Raw genomic sequence first — 22482 nt, 5'->3', positions numbered from 1 at the left:
GATATAGAATTATAGTTATATGAGGTATATAATATATAGTTGTATGATAATGGTATTCATATAGTGACAGTATAAGTAATTAGTAATGTTTGAGTGCTTATTTTTTTTTTTGAAAAATTACTTGGTATGACATAAGCGACTAATTTCTATTTGCATTAAATAGCTTATGTGTATTATGTAGTAGCAGTGATTTTATGTATATTTTATTTTTAATTCATAAATATTGAAGCTTTCGCTCTGCATTAAAAAATATGTAAAATTTAATGTTGTGGGTTGAAAAGAGTTTACATTCCAAAGTGCATTTAAATCGGCACGTAGGCCGAGGCCGATTAGGTTCAAGCCTAAGAACCGGGCTTAGTATCGAAACCAGCCAGTTTGTTTGCCAAGAACCCGCCGGTTCAATGCCGGTGAACCGATGCGACGATTCTCTTGGAACGCGAGCTAGTTCAACGGTCTTTGTTTGTTTTAAATATTTAAATTTTCAAAATAACTGCATTTTTAAAGTATCTAAAAAAATACTTCTGTAATTTACATTTCGCATATTTGAAATCGCTTAAATTTTAAATTACAAATTTGGCCAAAACAACTATTTCATGAAGTTTCCATTCTTTTACGGTGATGTATACTTCTTTCAGCTCAAAGTCAAATTAGTTCAAGTCAAAAGCATTAACCGAAGAAAAGTCTGCGCCAAATGATGTGGGAGCTAAAAAAAATAAAAGCTCCTCATGTCTTCTCTTCTTAACTTTTACAGTTTTATACACCCCACCACTCAATACTCACTACTATCCTCTCTCACACAACATATATATATATATATATATATATATATATATATTCATCTTAGTCAGCTATTTTATCGCTTAAATACCAGTAAAATAAATGAAAAAAATTCTTTCAGAAAATTATGATTAAAATTATATTAAGGGGTGACTACATTTTTTAAAAAAGAAATTTATAATAAAATAGAATGTAATATAATAATTTGAGTTATGTGGATGAGTGTAAAATAAATTCAGATAATTAATTTTTTTATTTGATTTGAAGTAAAATAAATGTTATATAAAACTCAATAATGATGGTGGCTAGTGGTTAGTGACAACAATTGGCTGAGTGGTGGTGACGACATGTGGTAGGCAATGGATGGCTCCAGGCGACAGTGTCAGGCTGGCAGCGATGATAATGGTGGTGGTGATGGGGCTGGCAACAACGACAAATAATTTGCAATGTATTTAAAAATTAGTTAAATATAATGATTTCTAATACACCAAAATTAAACTAGATGATAAATTTTAAATACATATGAATTTTATTTTGCATTTTTTTTTACTTCAGACCAAAACTCAATAGTTTCAAAATCTTTTCATTTGAAATATTTCTATTTTACTTCAAGCCAAATAATCTTTTAACGGGACTTAAAATTTTGAGATATGTTAAGTTTTTCATAATGTTTATTATATTATAAATAAATATTTAATATTTTATTATATTTTACATCAAACTTTAATATGAGAAATTAAAATTAAATAATTTTATCACAAACACTATTTATTAAAGTCTTAAGCTTATTCTAACAAAAAAATTATTCAAATATCCTGCCATGATTTTTACATATTAAGCACCATCCAATAAAAAAAATTCTATTTTTTTAAGAATCATTTTATATTGCAACTGCTGATTTTACAGATAATCAAATGATGTACAATAATATCTGATTATCTATTACATTTTGTATTGATTTTTATCATTATTAAACATAAATTCAGACAACTGATATATTAAAAAAAAAAAAAAAAAAGATTTGACGCGCTATAATTTTACTTTAAACCTGCTTTCCTCTTCCTTTCCTGCTTCGTTAGCTTTCCCTCTGAGAGCCATAGTACGGGAAAAGAATCAAGGAGGCCCGATTTTGATTTGGTAGGGCCATGAATAAATCTTCATAGAGAAGGTTTCTGCAAGTTCTAAGCTGAGGAAGCTAAGAGAGCTGAGACGCGGATGGCTACTGATACTGCGAGCGTTGCCAAGCAAGCGGAGATTTCACGCCACAATGGCAACGTCGCATTCAAAAAAGAACGCCTTGGAGCCGCGATCGATGCGTATACTGAGGTTCTTCATCTTCCGTTGTTTTCATTTGGGTCACATTGATTCTTACGATTTCGTGGTTTTGTGAATTGGGTATTAGGCTATAACACTTTGCCCTGATGTGGCTGTTTATTGGTCCAATCGGGCTCTCTGCTATTTCAAGAGAAAGTAATTACTTTCACTCTCGCCCTTCATTTCTTGTTGGAATTTTTTTTGATGGTTGTTGAAAGTATTTGTTTTGGTGTCCTGCTGGTTCTGTTAGAGACTGGGAAAGAGTTGAACAAGATTGCCGAAATGTCATACAACTGGACGGTTCTTCTGTGAAGGTAAGTTGTTCAGTTTTGTTTGATTGCAGTCTACTGCAAAATTGGAGTTTTTTTTTTGCTTCTTATTATGGATAGGCTTTGGGTCCGCTATAAGTGCAATTATGCAAATATTATTTATTTACTTATGTTGAATGGAGAGGATATTGGTGGCAGATCGTGGATATATAGATATTTCTGGCATTTTTGGTGCCAGTCGCAGTGTGAGAAACAACACTGTGGTTCAATGTTAGGCTGGATATGGGAATGGAGGGATATAACCGGTTGAATTTTAAGCCTGATATCAGTTATTATTTTTTTCTCTCATAACCATTAGATTATTTTTTTGAGAAAGGCGGGCTGTAGCTTTCCTATAGCTATCATAATTTAACAGATTTGGTTATAAAAAGCTGCTTCTTATCACATTAAATTTTGAAAGCAAGAAGAAAGTTATTGCTAAAAAAATTTGTGACAAATGTCTGGAAAGCAAAGATGTAAAAATTTTGCTCCAAACAGACTCTTAGTTAGGAGAAATTATTATGTGCGGAGTCCCAACGTAGCTCTGCCTCCAAACTCAAATGAAACGTGACACGTGAATATTTAATATATTTATTTATTTATTTATTTTTCTGTTGCCAGCCCGACCGACCCAGCTCTGCCCAGAGGTGGTAGTTTTGAGTTTTCGAAAAAGGGTTTCACCATCCCGTTCAAATTTAGGCTTTAGGGTTGACGCTCCTTTTTAAAGAAAAAAACCCACGAAAGCTTTATAATATTTAGAATTTTAGCTCAATAAAATTTTTGATACCTGCTGAGAAAGAAACGAGGAATAACTGATGAATATGAAGACTGATTTGGAGGAGAACGTTGCATTCTTTGAGGAGATGACATGCTCACAGGATGTGGAGGCTCAAAAGCAGCATGCAAACATCCAGTAAGACTTGAAGATAATAAGACTGCAACCAACCATTGAGAGTTTACAGTATGAACAAAAAGTTAGTTTGGTTGGAGGTGCTGTAAGTTTCAACTTATCGGTAAATTTAAAACTCCTAAGTTTATGCATAGTTTTTTTTTTCTAATTTCTAGACAGAATTTTTATGAAGGGAAATTTACTGGAATGTTGTCTTCCCCTAATACATCTATGTGCTTGTATAATACACTGTGTAAGCTTATATACAATCAATACACATTCAATATATATTACTATGTATAATTACCATTATGTACAAGCTGTGTATTGATTGTATACAAGTTGTATATTGACTTTGTACAAGCTGTGTTTTTATTGTGTATTGATTGTGTACAAGCTCTGTATTTACTGTGTCGGGCATTAATTAAAATGTAATCCAAGACAAATCTGCATGCGTACATGGCTATCATTTAGCTGATTAAATAATGTGGAGATCTGTTTGGCAGAATAAAATTTAAAACTAACCCACCAAAGGACATGAGGTATTGGTTTAGGGTTTTTATAGGCATTTATTGAAATGCATTCTAGGAACCAAATATGTATAAGATCAAATGTAATATTAGCCAATGAATTCATAAAATGAAATAATAATTAGAAAGATATTTAGATGCTCTTAGCAATCATAATTAGCAAAAGTACAAAACTATTTATATAACCCAGTGGGGTCTCCTCAACAAACTTGTTGGCAATCCAATTTAACTGTAAAAAATCTGTTATGGTCCCTAACCAGTAAATAGATGATAACTCATTTATATTCTGTGCAACACTACAACAACAAAAACATCAAGCCTTTATCCCACTATGTGGGGTTGGCTACATGAATCCTTTTTCGCCATTGTGTCCGGTTAAAAGTCAGATTCTCATTTAAATCTAATAAGGAAAGATCATTTCTAATATTTTTTAACCAAGTCTTTTTAGATCTATCTCTACCTTTCTTAATATAAGTCAAATTTAATACCTCAACTTTCCTAACCGGGTCATCGAAAGGCCTCTGTTTAATGTGACTAAACCATCTAAGGCGACTCTCTCTAATCTTATCTTCCACTGGAGCTACTCCAACATTTTCACGTATATGCTTATTTCTTATCTTATCTCTTAGGGTCAAGCTACTGATCCACCTAAGAATCCTCATCTCTGCAACACTTAGTATTATTCTTCTCTTTTAATGGCCAACATTCGGCACCATAAAGCATTGCAGGTCTCACTAGGGATGTCAATTTTTGACACGACCCGAAACACGACCCGAATCCGACCCGGAAAAATCCGGGTTCGGGTCAACCCGAACCCGAATCGGGTTGGATTCGGGTTGAACAAATTAACCCGTTTTAAAAATCGGGTCGGGTTCGGGTTGACCCAGCAACCCGAAATTGACCCGAAAGTGACACGAAAACTCATATTTGACCCGAAAACCCGAGGTCGATCTGTTTTTGACCCGATTTTGACTCGATTTTGACCTGAAAATTGAATTTTGACCCGATTTTGACCCGAAAATTAGCAATTTTAGATCAAATTCGGGTCATTCGTGTCGGGTCGGGTTGACCCGGACCCAAATTGGGTCGGGTTCGGGTCAGGAAACCTGTCCCGTTTTTAAAAACGGGTCGGGTTCGGGTTGACCCGAACAGTGCCGGGTCAGTTTTGGGTTCGACCCGAACCCGACCCGCTGACTCGAATTGACACCCCTAGGTCTCACCACCATTTATAGAATTTTCCCTTAAGTTTGAGGGGGACTTTTCTATCACACAATAAGCCCGACGCATTCCTCCAATTCAACCATCCAACTTGAATTCTGCTGATAGTATCCCCATCTATTTCACTATCACTCTGAACAATAGATCCAAGATATCTAAAACGTATACTCTTATTAATGACTTGATCGCCCAAAGTCACAATCCCCTCACTAGGTCTATTGCTACTAAAATTACATTCTATATATTCATTTTTAGATCTACTCAAGCGAAATATATTCTATGCAACACTAATGAGCCTTTTTAGAGTTTTATAGTTATTAAGGGAAAAAAAATAAATTTGACAACATAAACATAATAAATTTCTTTAAAATAAGGGATGGGTAAGTTGATTTGTTGATGTTTCTCATCTCATTCTTAATATTGATTTAGGTGTATGATGTAAGTAGCTTGCTTTCCAAGATAATATAAACACCTTTGTTTAGCAATCCTATAAGTAGAGCCACTTCATCTGTAGTGAATCGTAGCTCATGACCCTTGATACTAAATCATTGATGAGGAATATCCCATAATGAGAACAGCTCGTATGTCAGGGGAACATTTTCCTAGAATGGAGGAAACATAAAAAATTGATGTGTAATCTTTTTAAAAAGTCCTCAACCTCATTGTCTAAAATCTCGATCAACGAGTCACAGATAAGTGTAAATATTGATGGTCTACAATGATAAGTAGTATTTGGGACGTACATGTATAAGCATCACATAAAACTTATAATTAAATTATAATACATAGTGTGTATAAGGAAAAATCTTAGTAAATTTTTTTTTTCTACTCTACAAGTTCAAAAATCTTGACAAAAAAAAAAAAAAACTCATAGATGATTGAAATCTGTGAAATATAACTTAGAAATATAATACAAAGTCGATATATAGTCAATACATAGTTTTTATCAAGAAGAAAATTATAATTAAAAAAATTTTCTCCTCTACAAGTTTAAAAAATGTCAGAAAATGAACAAAAATAACTCATAGATATTTGAAATATATGCAACCTAATTTAAAAAATGCATTACACAACCTGTATCGTAGTGAATACAGTGTAAAGTACAAACTCCGCTTTTGCTGGCGCTACAACACGAACTCCGCTTTCGCAAGATTAGATTTTATATTAACCAGATTTCCCCCAATGATCGATATCAAGGTTTATTTAGTTCTAAGTCGTGATGCCCAAAAATTTAAATTGAAAAATTATTCTTTTAATCTTTTAATAAACAACAACCAGAGCTATCCGATATCATATATCAGTAACAAATAATAAAATATATTCTATAATTAAAAAAATTAATGTATACATCTATATTCAATCCAAAAAATCATATATAATATTCAGGATTTATACAATCATTTCATAATTATTCTGTCCTGAGTATAAATGAAAAATTAAAAAAAATAGAACCTGAAGAATTCTGACCTTCCTCACACCATTGTTCGTCTGTCCTAACCTGAAATCATTTAACTAAATATAATGAGCTTAAAAAGCCCACCAATTCACCAAAACCTACAACTAAAATCAAAGCACGACAAATGAGCAATATGTTTGTCAACAGTCAAATCATAACAATTGCATCCATATAATCATTGAATCAATGTGTAAACAATAAAATTCACATGCAACATTATTAGAATCTATACAAAAACAACAACAACAACATCAAGCCATTGTCCCACTACGTGGGGTCAGCTACATGAATCCTTTTTCGTCATTGTGTCATGTTAAAAATCAAATTCTCATTTAAATCTAAAAAAAAAGATCATTTTTAATATTTTCTAACCAAGTCTTTTTAGGTCTACCTCTACCTTTCTTAACATAAGTCAAATCTTATAGCTCAACTTTCTTGATAGGGTTATCGGAAGGCCTCTATTTCATGTGGCCAAACCATCTAAGACGACTCTCTCTAATCTTATCTTCCACTGGAGCTACTCTAACATTTTCACGTAAAATACTATAGTATGAAAGCCAATAAAGTAGTAAATCAATATGAGCCCCAAATCTATGAAGTAATCGTCGTATCCGTAATACTAATATGTACAGAACTCATATAAAGCTTCAAATCAAAATATTGATTAAGCCTGTCAAAATCAAATCAATGCAATAAAATCATATAAGAATGTACACATGTTATCTAGGCCTCCTATATCACATGCTTATTATAAGTACATTGAATCAATATTATCAAATAGTATCGATATCCAGATCGGTAATAATAATATTCAAGTGACAAAAATAGTAGAATAATGTAATAACAGCAAATATGTACAATGCTAATAAATCCGTATAATAACAAGAATCATGCCTCTAAACATGAATTTAAGTAATCACACTAAACAAGTAAGAAGTCTTGGCTATCACGCTATTTTTTAGTGTTAGTATCAATATTAGTAAACCGTTGGTTCAGTAAATAGAGTCGTCATTTTTTGCCCGTCAGCACAGTAATAATCTTGTTATAACTCCCAACAAGTGTATCACGTGAATTAGTAGAGGATAACACCAAATCATTTTATTTAAAAAAAGCCGTCGGCCCACCATCCTATACAGGTCAGTCAATCTCTAACCAACTGGTCAACCAGTCCTTGTCTTTTACACGACACACACATTATTATCACAATATTATACCAGTAATAACGACTGGCTATTACTTAAGCACATATTCACATTTATTTATAACATATATTACCGCAAATAAAGCATAATTTAGCATAATTTAGAAAATATCAAATTTACTAACGTTAGACAACAAAATCTTATTGAGCAAAAATTCACATTTTCAGAATTTGACCAAATTATCAAATGTTGCATAAAATAATCATCAAAATAAATTTTTGAGTAGAGAAAAATCGCTGTATTTTAAAAATCACTTGGTGAAAAATCTTAAATAAATACTGAAAATGTTCATAATCTCGATCTTTATAACATGCAAAAAGTTACGCATTGAAAGTTTTGTCAATACAAAATTATTTACGTTTTTTGGTAATGGAAATACAAATTTGATAAGAAAAATGCCAAAAACACAAAATATTTGAAAGCAGAAATAGGGTGAAGGTTCCTTACAGTGAGACGAATATCTCCCTACTGCGTCGACGGACAAAAATCCCTCCGCGGCCTCCAAATATTAATTTTCTTTTTCTCTCTCTTACTTTTTTTCTCTATTTTCCCTATTAATATTCTCTATTAGTCGAAATCAAATGGGAAAGGGATTTTTAAAAAGTATTTAGGTAGTGATTTTGGATATTTTCCATTAAAATAATAAGTTAATATTATATTTTTAATTTAATCACTTTCTTTTAGTATAAATTCAAATAAATTATTTTAGGTCTTTAAAAATTATAGAAAAATATACATAAAATAAATCATTTTATTTAAAAAATATCGGTGAAATCGGTTTTCAAAATGGACACTTGACGGTCCCGAAATCCTCACTTATCTGATAGGTACTAATTTTTTAAGGATTTTCACAAGTGCCAATTACGAAAAAAATTCGTGTAAGTAAATACCACAGTTTCAATGCTATGGTGAAGACGGTTTGTAATTTGGAGTTATATTTACTCCAGAAAAAAAATATTTACTTCGATTTAAATACGGGTTATTATAATTTACCCACCTTAAAAAAATGTTGTCTCTGATATTTCCCTTAGTACTTATATAGGACTACTCCGTCAAGTGAGAGTACAAATGGGAAATATGTAATAATAAATTCAGTGCAAACATAATAATAAATCTAATAGAAATATTAACTCAAAAGTAAAGCGGTGCAATCGTGGCTGTAGATAGGGGTGTCAATTCGGGTCAGCGGGTCGGGTTTTGGTCGAACCCGAAACTGACCCGGCACTGTTCGGGTCAACCCGAACCCGACCCGTTTTTAAAAAAACGGGTCAGGTTTCCTGACCCGAACCCGACCCGATTCGGGTCCGGGTCAACCCGACCCGACACGAATGACCCGAATTTGATCTAAAATTGCTAATTTTCGGGTCAAAATCGGGTCAAAAACGGGTCGACCTCGGGTTTTCGGGTCAAATATGAGTTTTCGGGTCAATTTCGGGTTGCTGGATCAACCCGAACCCGACCCGATTTTTAAAACGGGTTGATTTGTTCAACCTGAACCCGGATTTTTTCGGGTCGGGTTCAGGTCGTGTTTCAGGTCGTGTCAAAAATTGACATCCCTAGCTGTAGATTGTCGGCTCCGTCTCTGGTAAACTCTCCATGGCCAAATGTCCTCATCAGAGGTTGTGGCTCTAAAAGGCTCATGTGCTTATGGTTTCCTTCCATTCATATGGTGTTTTGGGAATTATGAGATTGCAAGTGTAGATTCTGTTATATTTCTTATAGTTTCCTTTGGCTCGTTGGGTACAATTTATTTTAGATCCTGGAGATTAATGTTTCCTTTGGGTGCAAATCTTTATGATTAATTATATTTCTGTTAATAAGGAAGGAACATTCTTGATTAAGGACCTAAATTATGTTCCATGTTTAAATTGATGTCTGTATTGAATTAGATAGGGTGAATGGGTAATCAACCTGATAAAGATCCTATTCTTCTATTGCCGTGGGATGACCTTATGAATGCAATCTAATAATGTTGGAGAGATTTTAGCCACAACTTATAGAGAGTCTAATAACAAGCCTTGTATTGCCTCATTTCAAATTTCCTAGGTGATCTGGAGTGGTATTATGTCGAAGGCCATCCTTTCATTATAAAGTTCGAAACTTTCTTTGGATTTGAAAAGTCTATGTCACTAAGCATGGATGAGCATGGCTTAGAGATAATTAACATAATTGATGATGGCTCAAGAGGCATGGGGTGGATGATCCGAGTAGAAGCGGCCCAGATTTAAGCTCGAATTTTGAGTTGGAGTTTCACTTCAAAGAGCTGCCTTCAATGCAAGCTTGGTTGAGGTCTATTTGGTGGAGCTATTATTCTGTGCGGACACTGGAAGGGAGAATCTTCCGGTTAAGCGCTGGGTACCCAGCGGTACCGAGGGGTACCGAGTGTGTGTACTGAGCTGGGTACCCAGCAATGGGGCGACGTGGCGCATGTTTATTGGTCTCTGGACGCTCCCGGACTCCGCACAGAATAGTAAATCTATTTGGCGAGTGTTGGGCTTGACCATGCAAACCAATTTGAGGGTTGGTGAATTAAAACTAACTTATTTGAGTGAACTTATGAGCTTAATATTTCTCTAACTTTATGCTTATTTTGCAAACTTGAACTTCCACATAATTATATCTGATTTTTCCTCAATAATTAATCATGATTGGTACGAATCTCGAAGCAAAATCAAGTTGGAAACGTCCGAAATTAAATTCGGGATGATATGAACTCCGATTTCAACAAACTTATAATCAAATTTAAAGTCTCAGAATTACGAACCCAACGACACCAAATTCAACTCAATCGGAGCCCAAATAAGACCAAATTGAAGACCCGAAGTGCATTTAAAAGGTTCAAACTACAAATTGGATGACCAAACATTTTCCAAACGTGACATCCTTATAGTCAAAACGAGCGGGTCGATGAGATGAATCCAATGAGCCTAAGATCGACAAATTCTTACATCACTAAAGCATTCAATTGTCCAAAACAGTCCACGATCACAGGAATCAACATCAGCCATCCATTCAAATCACTCCCAACTTACTCTTGATCTCCCTCTTATTTATTGGCAATGCCGCTCTCAAAAACTATAAATAAACCCCTCATTTCTCATCGGAAGAGAGAGGGTGAGAGGAAGGAGGGAGCCCAAGCAAGGAAGAGCAAGAAAGAATAGAAACTGGAGTTCTCTTGATAGCAGATTCCTCCTCAACCACCGCTGGACTTCCGCCCGACCGCCGACTGTCATCGGACTTCCGCCCGGCTGCCGACTATCGTCGGACCTCTGTCCGGCCCCCAATTGTCGCCGGGATAACGCTCGGTCACCATTTGACGTCGGAATTACGCTCGGTCACCAATTGACGCCTAATTTCTGCTTGGCCAATAACTAACGTCGGACATCCACCTAGCCACCGACTACGGTCCTTCTGACCTCCGTCGCTAGACAATAGTCTTTCTGACCTATATCACCCGCCGACTATGATCCTTCCTACCTCCATCGTCAGACAATGGTTTTTCCAACCTTCGTCGCCCGCCGACTACGGTCCTTTCGACCTCAGTTGGCAGACAACAATCTTTACGACCTCCGTCACCCGCCGACTATGATCATTCTGACCACCATCACCCGACTATAATCTTTCCGTCCTTCGTCGCTCGTCGACTACGGTCCTTCCGACCTGTGTTGCTAGACAACGGTCTTTACGACCTCCGTCGCCTGCCGACTACGTTCCTTCCAGCCTCCGTCGCCTGACAACGGTCTTTTTGACCTCCGTCGCCCTCTGACTATGGTCCTTCCGATCACTGTCACCTGAATACAGTCTTTCCGACCCCCGTCGCCAGCTGACTATGGTCCTTTCAACCAAATGAACATGTCAATTTTGATTCTTCCAATTTCCACCTTGTAATGCACTTTGTATGATGTATATTTGCTACATCAAACCAAGGCCTTCCCCCCAAGGAAGGGCCTCATTTGTAATTGATTGCAAATAACAGTGGATTATTCAAACTAGGCCAAGCCCTGTGGTTTTCCCCCCTTTTTTAGGGGTTTTCCACATAAAAAACTCTGGTGTCTCTTATGAACGCTACACTCTCTCTTTTATCTGATTGTGTGCTTGATCTTCATACAAAACTAAGATATTAAATTCATATTTCTCTACCACCTCGAATATTCTAGGACACAACAATATCCCATTCCACTCAACATGGTATATTGAACTAAACTTTATCCTAATACTTGGGAATTGTCATAAACTTGTTCATGATCATCATTTGAATGATTTGAGCTCAATGGGACTGATGGTTGACCTATGTTGACTAAGTTCACCCTTAGCCCCATCAAGCCTTAAATTGAAAACCTATGCATAGAAGTCTGGGGCCGATTGGTTGGGATAAGACTAAAATAGTAATGATGAGTATATTATATCTTGTTTAGGGTATGATCATAATGAGTTGGAAACCACTATTTTGGTACTTGGGCCTTGTCTTTGCTTTGCTGATCTACGTATACTGAGATAAGGTTATTATCATATTGGTTTATTCTTATACTTGTGAACTATGATCTTTTCTAGTTCTTCATTTTCTTTGTTTCCAGTTTTAATAAAGGACAAGATTAAACATGTTATAAGCTGCAGCTAGTCTCTCTAGTCAAGAGTATCTTTGTCGAATAATTGATATAACGTAGTTTTATCAATATCTCAGAAGAGTTTCGTAAATTTTGTTTATTGACAGGCTCGTTATATGTTGGGGCTTGCATTGTTAGAAAGGGAAGATTTTGCTGGAGGTATCAAGGAATTAGAGAAGGTTCGCTATTGTATACATGACCACATGCAATTGTCTTTTTACAACATGATAAATCCAAGAATTGTCTTCTATTGCCAAAATGTTGTTTAAGTTTTAATGTTATGCCCTATTTCAATGCAGTATTCTGTTATACCCCAGGATGGGTATAATTAGTTTTTTTCTCAAATAATTTGCCTAGTGGAGTGGCATGTATGAGCAGGAGTTGCCACAATGCTACTGGCCATGAGAGCAGACATTTTGGGGAAGTCAATTTTTAAGAATAGTCAACTTCAACTTTTATTTTTATAGATGAATGTGCACAAAACCATTACTTTATCCATTGTTCAAATTCCTCCATATGCTTTATCTTGGTTAATTCATAGTAAAATTTCATAAAATTTGGACTAGATCTGGCCCCAAATTCGCAAATGAAAGGTCTTCTTATTATTCTCAAATATTTATGGTAGAACCAATTAGTTGGAGAAATCTAATGTCCTATCCATATGACTGAAGCCGCAGTTCCTCTTCTATATGTTGGACACATAGTCACTCTCCCTCTCCCAAACAACATGTAAACACTTCTTGTAGATGACGTTCTCTTAGGATTTTGGTACTTTTATGATACTCAAGTCTTTATGTTATTGTTGTCTTCTAGTGTTATTGACATATTCTTTGGATATCAAAATTGTTATACCTGGGATCTCCCTACCATCATTATCCTTAGATCTTTCTGTCATTGTCTTCCGTGCATTTTCCCTTAAGTATCTTGCTGCAATCTGTATTGGAAATTATTTTTATCATCATCATCATCATCATCATCATCAAGGATTTTGTATTATTGTTATAGATCTCATTTCATCGACGACCTTTGTCTATATCAGTAAATCAATTTTAATTTTCCCTTCAATGCCGATAGAATGTGATTAAAGATAAATAGGAATTGAGTTGTTCTATCAATTATTCCGAGGTCATAATTACATTTCGATCATTTAAATATCATTTAAATATATAAGTCTTTTCTTGGCAAAGTTATGACCAATAAGAAAATTCATATTAGTAATAACAAAACTCATAATTATTATTTATAAAATATATAATTCTTCTGTTTTGTAAAATGAAATGACCTTTCACCCTCAATATGGAGCTTGAATCAACTAAGATTAATATAGCCATCCTAGGAGATTTATCATATCGATCAAGTAACAAATAGGAAATTCTTACTATTGGTCAACCAGTCAATTTTATTTACTAAAAAATGATAGTTATTGGTGAAATCAGGAGTTTGAGATTACAAAACTTGAATTTTATTATACATCATAATTCTTATTTATAGATCTATACAAGATGTCTTAATAAAGAAATAAATAACTACAGAATAATGAGTAATTGCCTTAATCTAATCCTTCCTAAATTAGCTGCTTAGCTATGGAAGGTATTCAATGTGATTCAGGTGAGCTTCCCATGGATCTATATTCGTAGCCGTGGGATCAATATGGGAACGAGAGGCTAGGATTGAACTCTCCCCCTCAACCTGGGTAAGATAGATGTGTCATTCCCATCTTGACAATCATTCTGAGAAAGGCAGAGCTGTCCAATCCTTTGGTAAGGATATCTGCAAGATGATCTTTCGATGATACATGGTTAATAAATACTAGACCACTGCCTAATTTTTCTTTAATAAAATGTCTATCTACTTCTATGTGCTTGGTCCTGTCATGCTGGACTGGATTCTGGGCTATGCTGATTGCTGATTTGTTGTCACATTATAGCTTCATGGGATCGTCCCATTTGATTCTTAGGTCTTCTAGAATCATCTTGATCCATAGTAACTCATATATTCCCAAGGTCATAGCTCTATATTTTGCTTTTGCATTAGATCTTGCCACCACATTTTATTTCTTGCTTCTCCATGTAACTAGGTTCCCTTCAAGAACTATGCAGTATCTAGAGGTTGATCTTATGTCTATTGGTGATCCTGCATAATCAGCATTAGTGTATGCTTCTATGGTTATTTCATGATCTCTTCTAAAGGAACAATTATTAGGTCCTCCGACCGGACGTAGAGCTACGTCCGGTATGAGCTAAAATCGCGCCAAAAAATGAGAAATACCGAGCAATACCAAACAATAATAAGGAATACCATCATGTGAAGACCCAATACCGAGTTATACCGAGCTATACCGAGCAATACTGAGTTATACAAAAAAATACCGAGTTTTCCCTAGGAAAAACTCGGTATTGCTCGGTATAGCTCGGTATAACTCGGTATTGGTCTTTACAGAGCGGTATTCCTCGCTATTACCAAATAATACCTAGCAATACCGAGCAAATACCGAATTTTTTGGCGGGATTTTAGTGCCGACCGGACGTTCCTCTACGTCCGGTCGGAGGACCTAATAATTGTTCATTCTAAAGAGAATCCCTATCTTTGGGTTTCCCTTAAGGTTATGTAGTATTTTGTATACTGCTTACATATGTGTCTGTTTTGGATATTGCATAAACTGATAGACCATAATTATAGCAAATGCTATATCTGGTCTGGTGTGGGAAAGGTATATCAATTTTTCCATAAGTATCTGGTAAGCACCCTTGTCTATATTTAGATCTTCTTTAGTTTCCCCTAATTTGAGATTTGGTTCTACTGGTGTTAGTACTGGCTTGCATGCTAGTTTTCCATTCTCATTCAGAAGATCTTTAATGTATTTTTATTGTGAGATGAAGATTCCTTTGTTGGAGTGAGCTACTTCAATTCCAAGAAAGTATTTTAGTCTACCAAATTTTTTGAAATCAAATTCCTTGGTAAGGTTTTTCCTTAGACTCACTTTCTCTTTTTCATTATTCCCAGTCAAGATAATATCATCCACTTAAACTAATAATATTGTGATATCCCCTGAATTTAAGTGTTTAAAAAATAGTGCATGGTCTTCTTGACTATGTTTATACTCATTAAGAAGCATGAAGTTTGAGAATTTTTCAAACCAGGCCCTTGGTGATTGTTTGAGCCCATATAGAGCCTTTTTTATGCACGCCTTCATACCTCCAGATTTTTCCTTAAATCATAACGGTATTTCCATAAATATTTCTTCTTCCAGGTCCTCATATAGGAATGCTTTTTTTACATCAAAATTTTCCAGATGTCAGTTGTACTTAGCTGCTAGTGAGAGTAGGATTATGACAGTGTTCATCTTTTCTACAGGTGCAAAGGTTTCCTGATAATCAATGTCATATGTTTGAGTGTATCCTTTTCCCACTAGTCTTGCCTTGTATCTTTCCAGCATACCATCAGCTTTATACATTACAAAGAACACCCATTTGCAGCTAACTAGTTTTTTCCGGTGGATTTGTTTGAAGTGGTGGAGGAAGGTCAAGAGGGGCAAGCGCACTTTCCTTATCTCCCTCTGTCTCAGTCTCCCCTTAAAGATGAGGTTTGGTAAAATATGAATTTTGTTCATCAAAAGTGACATCAATGGATAAAAGAGTTTTCTTTGTAGGGGTGATAACATTTGTAACCTTTTCGGGTGTCTGAATATCCAATAAAGACACATTTGAGTTCTCTTGGATCTAATTTTCCTCTATTATGGCTGTGGATGTGAACATAGGTAGAGCACCCAAAGATCCTAGGTGTAAGGTTATTATGGGTTTGAAACTCGGGATAAAATGAGGACAAAATTTCCATTGGACTTTTAAGTCCCAAGATTTTTGAAAGTAGTCGGTTTATGAGCTAAGTGGCAGTTAGGAGGGGTTCCCCTATGTAAACAGCTTCTGTTAACTGCTGGAAACAGGATCACTGCTGGTAACTGCTGGAACAGTGGCTAAAAACAGGATCAGGTGCGGTTGAATGGTTCTTGGACTTGAGAAACTGTGGCGTCTGGTAGGAGGCTGAAGGCAGTGCGCTGAAAGAACTGTCCCGAACGTTTCTTGGAGGCTGTTTGTTGAGGCTGGAGGCAATTTGTGGCTGCAGGAAGATGAGACGTGCAGAATTTGATTGTTGGACCGTGGGAAAGGAAAAGGAACTGCTAAGAGAGCACCGTTGATATGCTTTTTGATCCATATCAAGAAGGGGAAGACACCTTTTGACTAGTTGTAGACTCCAAGAGAAGGAGAGGAAAGAAGAGAGACTAAGAAGGAGAAACCAGAATTATTTCATTGCATATCCTTTGCTTAGGAGATGTATTTATAATGTTTAGGTACATCAAGTTTACAATATAAAAAGTTTACAATATAGAACTGGTCTACTTCACACAAATTTAAAATAGAATACAACTAGTGCTTATTATATATGTATAGATTATTTACTTTGTACTTTTGCCCGGAGATATATTTCTGATGTAAATCATCTTCACACAAACATTTTGTTAAATCAGCTCCTGTTGCAACCATTCTGTTCCAATTCAACAAACCATCTGGCCCGGTTGTTTTCAAGAACAACCCTCCATTGCAGCCGCACAACTGCAGTTTTTTTAACAAAATTAGCATGTCCAGCTGTTGGGTTTGGCATTGACAGCAGAAACCATATGTTCCCAGCCAACAATAAACCCAGATCATCATCCGGGGATTCCCCAACTCCCACGTTCATTTCCACCTCTTCTTAGATGGATTTTTTTTCAGTTTTTCAGCCTTTAGCACATGTCCAATAGCTGTGTTTTCCCATCCGGCTAAACAGACCTGCCTACCTACATCTTAAGAAATTGAATTAGCAACGCCTACAACATAGCTGCTAAACGCCTATATCAGATATAACAACCTGCAAGAAACATAACTCTTTCTTGGATAAAAAAAGTCAGAAAGTCAGGGCAAAATGATTAATGCTGATCTTCTGGATGCTTTGTGCACAATGCAAAATCATCAAGAATCACAATTTTGAGAAATTCATAAGTCACTTCAGCATACCGATGCTCATTTTACTTCCATTGGCTCATCCCTTCAACAAATTCATACTTTCATGGATTTTATAGAGAAGAAACTTGATAGTTTGTGTATTGACCGTCCACATACTCTACTCCTTCAAGTTACGCCCTCTTCCGCCGGCATCCTTGGTTCCATCGGCCAAATCCCTTCTCCACAATCGCCATATTCTCTAACCAATTTCTCGCTTCTTACACATTTTCTATCATTATTCAATTCCACCTAACTCAAATAATCTCAACATTTGTTTTAGCCACGACAAGGTTAAACTCAACCTCATACCATTAATTAATGTATTCATCTTCCATCCTTATCTCACTAGTTAATATCCGTCCTTATCATTCTCCATATTTTCAAAAGGAATGATACTTGACATGTTTGTATTAACTCTAGAGACTTTAATATACTCACCATTAAAGATGAATTTACTATTTCAGTAGTACATGAATTTTTCGGTGAATTGCTTAGAGTTTTTTTTTTTTTTTCTCCCAAACTTCATTTACATTCTGCCTCTCAGCAAGTTAGGATTCATTCTAATGATGTTCATCAAACTATTTATGATGGTCACTATGAATTCATCCTTATGTTTTTTTCCCTTCTACCTTTTTACAACTTCACGGTCAAGCTTCTTGTAATGGAAATTAAATTTTCGGATGTTGCCGCATGGGAAAATTTAACAGCCCTCTCTTCATCTTTCCCTTCCCTCAGGATAAGGTTATTTTCCATGGCGACGGGAGTGTTATACATCAACAATATATCTCTATTATCGAAATATTATAAATTGTATGATTTATCTAATTCAGGCCTTTGATCTTGAGAGGAGCACAAATCCTGATGGGGACATGGTTGAGGATGTATGGCAGGCACTTGCTAAAGCCAAATACTTGGAGTGGGAACTTTCATCAAGTAAACGGGCATGGAGGTTGCAGAAACTCAAGTAGGTTGCATTCTTTGATCTAGATTTACTGAGCAACTGCCCTTTAATTTCTTTACTTTTCTATGCAACTACTTTTCTTTATGATTTTATGTAACTCGTCCTAAATTCTTAAGGGATGAATGTGAAAGTGCTCTTATCCTGCATCAGTCTCTTCAAGATCCTCAGTCTGAAGATGGTTCTCAAGCATCTTCAGATGATAAAGTTGACCAATTTGAACTTCTTAATGAAGTCTTCAGTAAAGCTTTGGAGGATGACACTCCTAGCGAAGTGATAGCTGAGTCTAATCATTCTCACTGACCTTGTAGATTTCTCATATCAGTGGTAATGATTTCGCTTTCCTTTTCCAGGTACCTGACTATCTATGTTGCAATATCACACTTGATATCTTCCAGGATCCTGTGATCACTCCAAGTGGTTTTACTTATGAAAAAGCTGTACTTCTTGAACATCTTGAAAAGGTTCATTCCATAGCACCTAAGCATCAATGCTTTGACATTTTTGGAAAGAATTTATCTCCCTCTCTCTTTCTTTCTCACTCTATATCTCCATATATAATGCTAATGGCACATAAAATGCACTTCCTTTTAAAATTACCTCTTGTTCTTTGTTTCCCCCCTGATAGCTATCTAGAGAATTGTCAAATATTTATAATGCTTTATTTTTCATCTCATGAAACTTATTTTGTTATAACAATATGATTGTGCTTTTCTTTCACTAATGATCTGATGCTATTGATCTATAATGGAATTGAGAAAAGCTTCGTAGAAGGTTGACCTGTGTTAAACTTAGACTTCATTTGGGGCGACTTTCTTACTGCTTTTTAAAATAGTGTTCTAGTACCAAAAATAAATTTTTTGTACTAAAGCACTATTTTAAGAAGCAGGAAGAAAACCATCCCAAATGAAACCTTAATCATTGTAACACCTATAATAATTTCAACGCAGGTTGGTAACTTTGATCCTATTACGAGGCAACCGCTTGATAAGGATGAGTTGATACCAAACCTTGCCATCAAGGGAGCCGCTCGTGCATTTCTCAAGGAGCATGGTTGGGCATACAAGACGAACCCAGCGTTTTAGTTCATTACCAAGGAGGGATTTTTGAAGTCCTTGATGAACCTTAAGCTATAACAGGTATTAGCCCAGTCGAATTCCCTTTTCTATGTGTTTCACAACCCACCTTTTGCGAAATCCTCTGTGGTGTTCTGTTTCTTGCTCTCTAGCTAGTCGCTCTTTTTGCTTACGTGAGTTTACATAGGAAATTGCTTGTGATATTCATCCTCTTACAGATTGCTCATCTTGTTATCTGTTGTACAGTTGGTAGTTCAGTCCACTGGATCATATTTTCTGACAGCATTATCATTAATCCTGATCTGATTTGTCTGGGTTCAGATGGAAAAATATTGTTATAATATGTTTATAGCCTATGTTTGAATGGTGTTTTTGACAAGCTTGATTGCTTTTTATTAATGTTTTTCTAATGTTTGGTGGCTCAACTCATACCATGTTTTCAGCTAAGGTTGTCGTAAATAATATTGGTGGTCGACCAATAATTTTAGGCTTCGTTTGGGACGACTTTGTTACTGATTCTTAAAGCAGCTTTTTAAGTCAAAAATTAAAATTTTGTACTAGTAAGTTACTTTAAGAAGAAGAAAGAAAGTCGTCCGGAACGAAGTCTAAGTCGGCCAAAATAACAAAACAATTTGGTTGATCAACAATCACTAGGGTTTGAGGAGCACTACTGTTAAGCAGTTATGTTTGCTTCTATATTTTGTAATCAACTTTCAACTTGTATGTGCTAGTTTCTTGAGTTCTAAAAACTATGGATATCTGATGATATTGCCATTTTGTGTTGTCTTATGTTATTTCAGTGATGAGATGGTTACATCTCTTTGAAATTGATTTTTGCTTCTAATATGATTGCTATGAAATAGAACATGTTATATATATATGGGCTTCGAATATTCACAATTTGGTTCTTTTGAGAGAATTCAATGATTCAGGGTCAAATTTTCATAAGATGGAAGATAAGTCAATTTCATATTTTGCGAGGACTTCAAGATTTTGTTCCGGATTTCTTATAAGTGTAAGTCTTTATGGTTAATTATCCCTCTTTATGATGAGAGTGAATTTTGAATTAAGACTTCTTGTTAGAAGCTAAATGCTTACTATATAATAATAACAATTTGGTTTTAAAATTTGAAGAAATTTACAATATTTTTAGTATAACATAGGTGGTAGGAGAAATAATGATGAGCTTGATAGTGATTCCATGATTTCGACATGTTGGATTGTCATGATCACTAATATATTCTAGTCAGCAGAGATAGTTGATCTAACATAACTGAAATATTTTTGTTAGTAGTCATGAGTTGTGATTTATGGATATCTTGTAGATTTAGAGTGAATATTTTTTTTAAGAGGATAAATTTAAGTTGCTTTTAATTAACCAAGAGTTTTCTCCATGCTACATGGCATACTCTCTTTTAATTAATTATTATATTTAATAATAATAATGATAATATGAATTTATATAATTAGTATTATTTATAATTATACTAAAAAAAATAAAATTAAGTTTTTAAATTTGGATATATTAAACATCTCTAAGTTTGGAGCATAACATTGGCTTTTTTATTGAAATTTCAAGTTCTTATATGTTTTAGGATGCTAGCATAGTTTTTCATAACTTTTATGTTGATTTTAATCAACTAGGCCTTCAAGATGTTGCATTAAAATTAACAATAAAACTTCTTTTATTATTATTATAAAACTCATGGAGGGGCGTATACGTTGAATAAAAGAGGAATTATAAGTTCTTAAAGATTCATAAGCTCATCTAAAAATATAGCCTTTAACGTAAAACCTAAGAGCTATTTGATCTACTAATTACAATAAAACAAGAAATTCAGCAGTCAACCATCACAATCAGAACAAAATGCCATCCAAATCCGAAAACCAAAGTTCTAAAAAATGGCACCACAACAACCTGCACAAACAAAAGAAGAGGAACTACACCAAAAAAAAAGAAGAAATCTTCACTAGCCATGGAAAATTTCATACAATCGAACACCCCACGGCCCAAAGAAACAGCCACCAAGCCAAACACAAAACAATATTTCTTGGATTTTCTCTTCCTTCGATTACCCACCCGAACGAAGGTATCACGCAAACCACCAACCTTTTCAAACCCTTCCTCTTCATTAACTTGATAGTATTATTATGATTTTTTAGCATTAGTGAATTAGGTCATAAAGTTTCTCTTGAATTTAATAAAAAAACTATTACTATTTTGAGGTTGATGAGAGTACAATCACAATGATAGCTCTTAAATATGTCAAGGAAAGGTCAACCCTTGATTACATTGAATTGAATTGGTTGATTTAGGCTTTGTTTGAGATAATTTTTTTCTAATTTTTAAAGTAGCATTTTAGTATCAAATTTTTTATTTCAAAAGAAAAAAAAAAGTATTAGAAAGCTGCTTTAGAAAATAATAATAAATCTATTTCAAATAAAGCCTTAAAGTAGGCAGAACAAGTAGTCAAATGCCTACACAATTCATAAATGTTTTATCATTTATGAGTACTTGGCGAATAAGAGTCCAGCCAGCACATAACTTGGTAAGTGGTACAACATTCTCTAATCTAATATTTTAATTCTTCATTCTCACCATGTCCATTTACTAAAGAAGATGAGAGAGAGAGAGAGGCTTTAAACTCATGGTATATTGGAAGGGAGGAAGACAGCTAACTAGTTGGAAAAATAAGATTATGAAATATATATAATCTTATATATGAAATATAAAATAATTTTTTTTCTTAGAATTTGGGTAATTGCATTTATTGAAGCTGGACAAAATAGTTAAAAAAAGTTCAGGCTGTGTAATTGCCTAGCTTGAGGTCTTCGTGGTTTCACCCCTGGGTGTATCACAAAATATTGAAGAAGACACTGCACATCATTGTAGAAGATGTGAATAATTATGGATATGCATAGAAATTATTAGATATGAATATTATAAGTGTAGCTGTTAGGTATAGAATTTCATCAGAACACACACTAGTATTATTATTCACATCTAATAATTCTTCACATACATCAAACCCAAGAAGAATCACGACCTTATAAGGGGAGGGAGTTGTATGATAGGCTTAGAGTTTGATGATTCAATCAATGCAACCTTACAAC

The 22482-nt window shown here is 34.9% G+C and overlaps 1 protein-coding gene across 3 annotated transcripts; it reads left to right on the top strand.

Annotated features, from left to right (window-relative positions):
- Positions 1 to 1822: 1822 nt before the first annotated feature.
- LOC110109978 (E3 ubiquitin-protein ligase CHIP) lies at positions 1823 to 19767 on the top strand. 3 transcript variants are annotated; one of them, XR_003702799.1, is made up of 9 exons: positions 1826 to 2103; positions 2180 to 2247; positions 2342 to 2405; positions 12406 to 12477; positions 18165 to 18298; positions 18412 to 18565; positions 18646 to 18756; positions 19243 to 19431; positions 19615 to 19767. XR_003702799.1 is itself a non-coding variant. In XM_020841236.2 (8 exons), exons 1-8 carry the CDS (start codon positions 1993 to 1995, stop codon positions 19375 to 19377), a joined length of 849 nt encoding a protein of 282 aa, XP_020696895.1. In that variant the 5' UTR covers positions 1826 to 1992; the 3' UTR covers positions 19378 to 19767. The 3 variants fall into 3 exon arrangements, 2 of the variants coding, with proteins under 2 accessions (XP_028556010.1, XP_020696895.1); XM_020841236.2 differs by having other exon boundaries at positions 19243 to 19767; XM_028700177.1 differs by lacking the exon at positions 12406 to 12477 and having other exon boundaries at positions 1823 to 2103; positions 19243 to 19767.
- Positions 19768 to 22482: the final 2715 nt, after the last annotated feature.

Source organism: Dendrobium catenatum, unplaced genomic scaffold (genome assembly GCF_001605985.2).
Source record: "Dendrobium catenatum unplaced genomic scaffold, ASM160598v2 fragScaff_scaffold_1468, whole genome shotgun sequence".
NCBI lineage: Eukaryota > Viridiplantae > Streptophyta > Magnoliopsida > Asparagales > Orchidaceae > Dendrobium > Dendrobium catenatum.
Note: the sequence above shows the minus strand (reverse complement) of the source record. Positions and strands in the feature narration are given on the sequence as shown.

Bases quoted from the DNA above. Each gene is read 5' to 3' on its own strand.
- LOC110109978 (XM_020841236.2), top strand. From the start codon at position 1,993: ATGGCTACTGATACTGCGAGCGTTGCCAAGCAAGCGGAGATTTCACGC. The intron at 2,104-2,179 runs GTTCTTCATCTT...ATTGGGTATTAG, and splicing joins CGATCGATGCGTATACTGAG to GCTATAACACTTTGCCCTGA. The intron at 2,248-2,341 runs GTAATTACTTTC...TGGTTCTGTTAG, and splicing joins CTCTGCTATTTCAAGAGAAA to AGACTGGGAAAGAGTTGAAC.